The sequence below is a fragment of the Parus major genome, unplaced genomic scaffold (genome assembly GCF_001522545.3).
Source record: "Parus major isolate Abel unplaced genomic scaffold, Parus_major1.1 Scaffold1046, whole genome shotgun sequence".
In the NCBI taxonomy this organism is placed as follows: domain Eukaryota; kingdom Metazoa; phylum Chordata; class Aves; order Passeriformes; family Paridae; genus Parus; species Parus major.
In genome coordinates this window covers 1,271-2,588 of record NW_015379916.1, presented here as the reverse complement: position 1 = coordinate 2,588, position 1,318 = coordinate 1,271, and the positions used below count along the sequence as shown (strand labels likewise).

General features: G+C 51.7%; 1 protein-coding gene across 1 annotated transcript in view; it reads right to left on the bottom strand.

The window, feature by feature from the left end:
* Positions 1-4: 4 nt before the first annotated feature.
* The window catches only part of LOC107199556 (protein YIF1B-like), a gene marked incomplete at its 3' end in the record, with an annotated part of 2,174 nt that continues 860 nt past the window's right edge, over positions 5-1,318 (bottom strand). Inside the window, exon 3 of the mRNA XM_015616876.3 lies at positions 5-124. Coding sequence (XP_015472362.1) covers positions 5-124 — 120 coding nt within the window. The remainder of the gene's footprint in view (positions 125-1,318) is intronic.

The window sequence follows — 1,318 nt, the reverse complement described above, 5'->3', positions numbered from 1 at the left end:
CCCAGTCCATCCCAGTTACCGGGTGTCCGAAGGGGAAGAGCAGCAGCCTCAGTTTCCTGCCCACGTACGCCGTGTCCACCGCAAAGTAATACTTGAGAGTCCCTGCGGGGAGCCAGCGGCACAGCTGGGGATGGAGAGAGCCTTCATCATCACCTTCATCATCATCTTCATCATCACCCCCATCATCATCATCATCACCCTTATCACCATCATCCCCATCATCCCAATATCAACCCTTGAGAGTCCCTGCAGGGAGCCAGCGACACAGCTGGGGATGGAGAGAGCCTTCATCATCATCTTCATCATCATCATCATCTTCATCATCACCTTCATCATCATCTTCATCATCATCATCATCATCCCCATCCCCATCCCCATCATCCCCCTGAGCGCTGCCTTCACCATCCCCATCCCAATATCAACCCTTGAGAGTCCCTGCGGGGAGCCAGCGGCACAGCTGGGGATGGAGAGCCTTCATCACCATCTTCATCATCACCTTCATCTTCATCATCACCTTCATCATCTTCATCATCATCCCCATCCCCATCCCCATCCCCATCCCCATCATCCCCCTGAGCGCTGCCTTCACCATCCCCATCCCAACATCAACCCTTGAGAGTCCCTGCGGGGAGCCAGCGACACAGCTGGGGATGGAGAGCCTTCATCACCTTCTTCATCATCTTCATCATCATCATCATCTTCATCATCACCCCCATCATCATCATCATCATCATCACCCTTATCACCATCCCCATCCCAACATCAACCCTTGAGAGTCCCTGCGGGGAGCCAGCGGCACAGCTGGGGATGGAAACAGCCTTCATCATCATCTTCATCACCATCATCATCTTCATCATCATCATCATCATTATCCCCATCATCATCATCATCATCATCATCATCCCCATCCCCATCATCCCAATATCAACCCTTGAGAGTCCCTGCGGGGAGCCAGCGACACAGCTGGGGATGGAGAGAGCCTTCATCATCATCTTCATCATCATCATCATCATCATCTTCATCATCATCTTCATCATCATCATCTTCATCACCTTCATCATCACCCTTATCTGCATCCCCATCCCAATATCAACCCTTGAGAGTGCCAGCGGGGAGCCAGCGGCACAGCTGGGGATGGAGAGCCTTCATCACCATCATCATCATCATCATCATCTTTATCATCATCATTATCCCCATCATCATCATCTTCATCCTCTTCATCATCTTCATCATCATCTTCATCCTCCTCATCATCTTCACCCCCATCATCCCTGAGCGCTGCCTTCATCCCCACCCTCCTCATCCTCCCCCGGCTCTT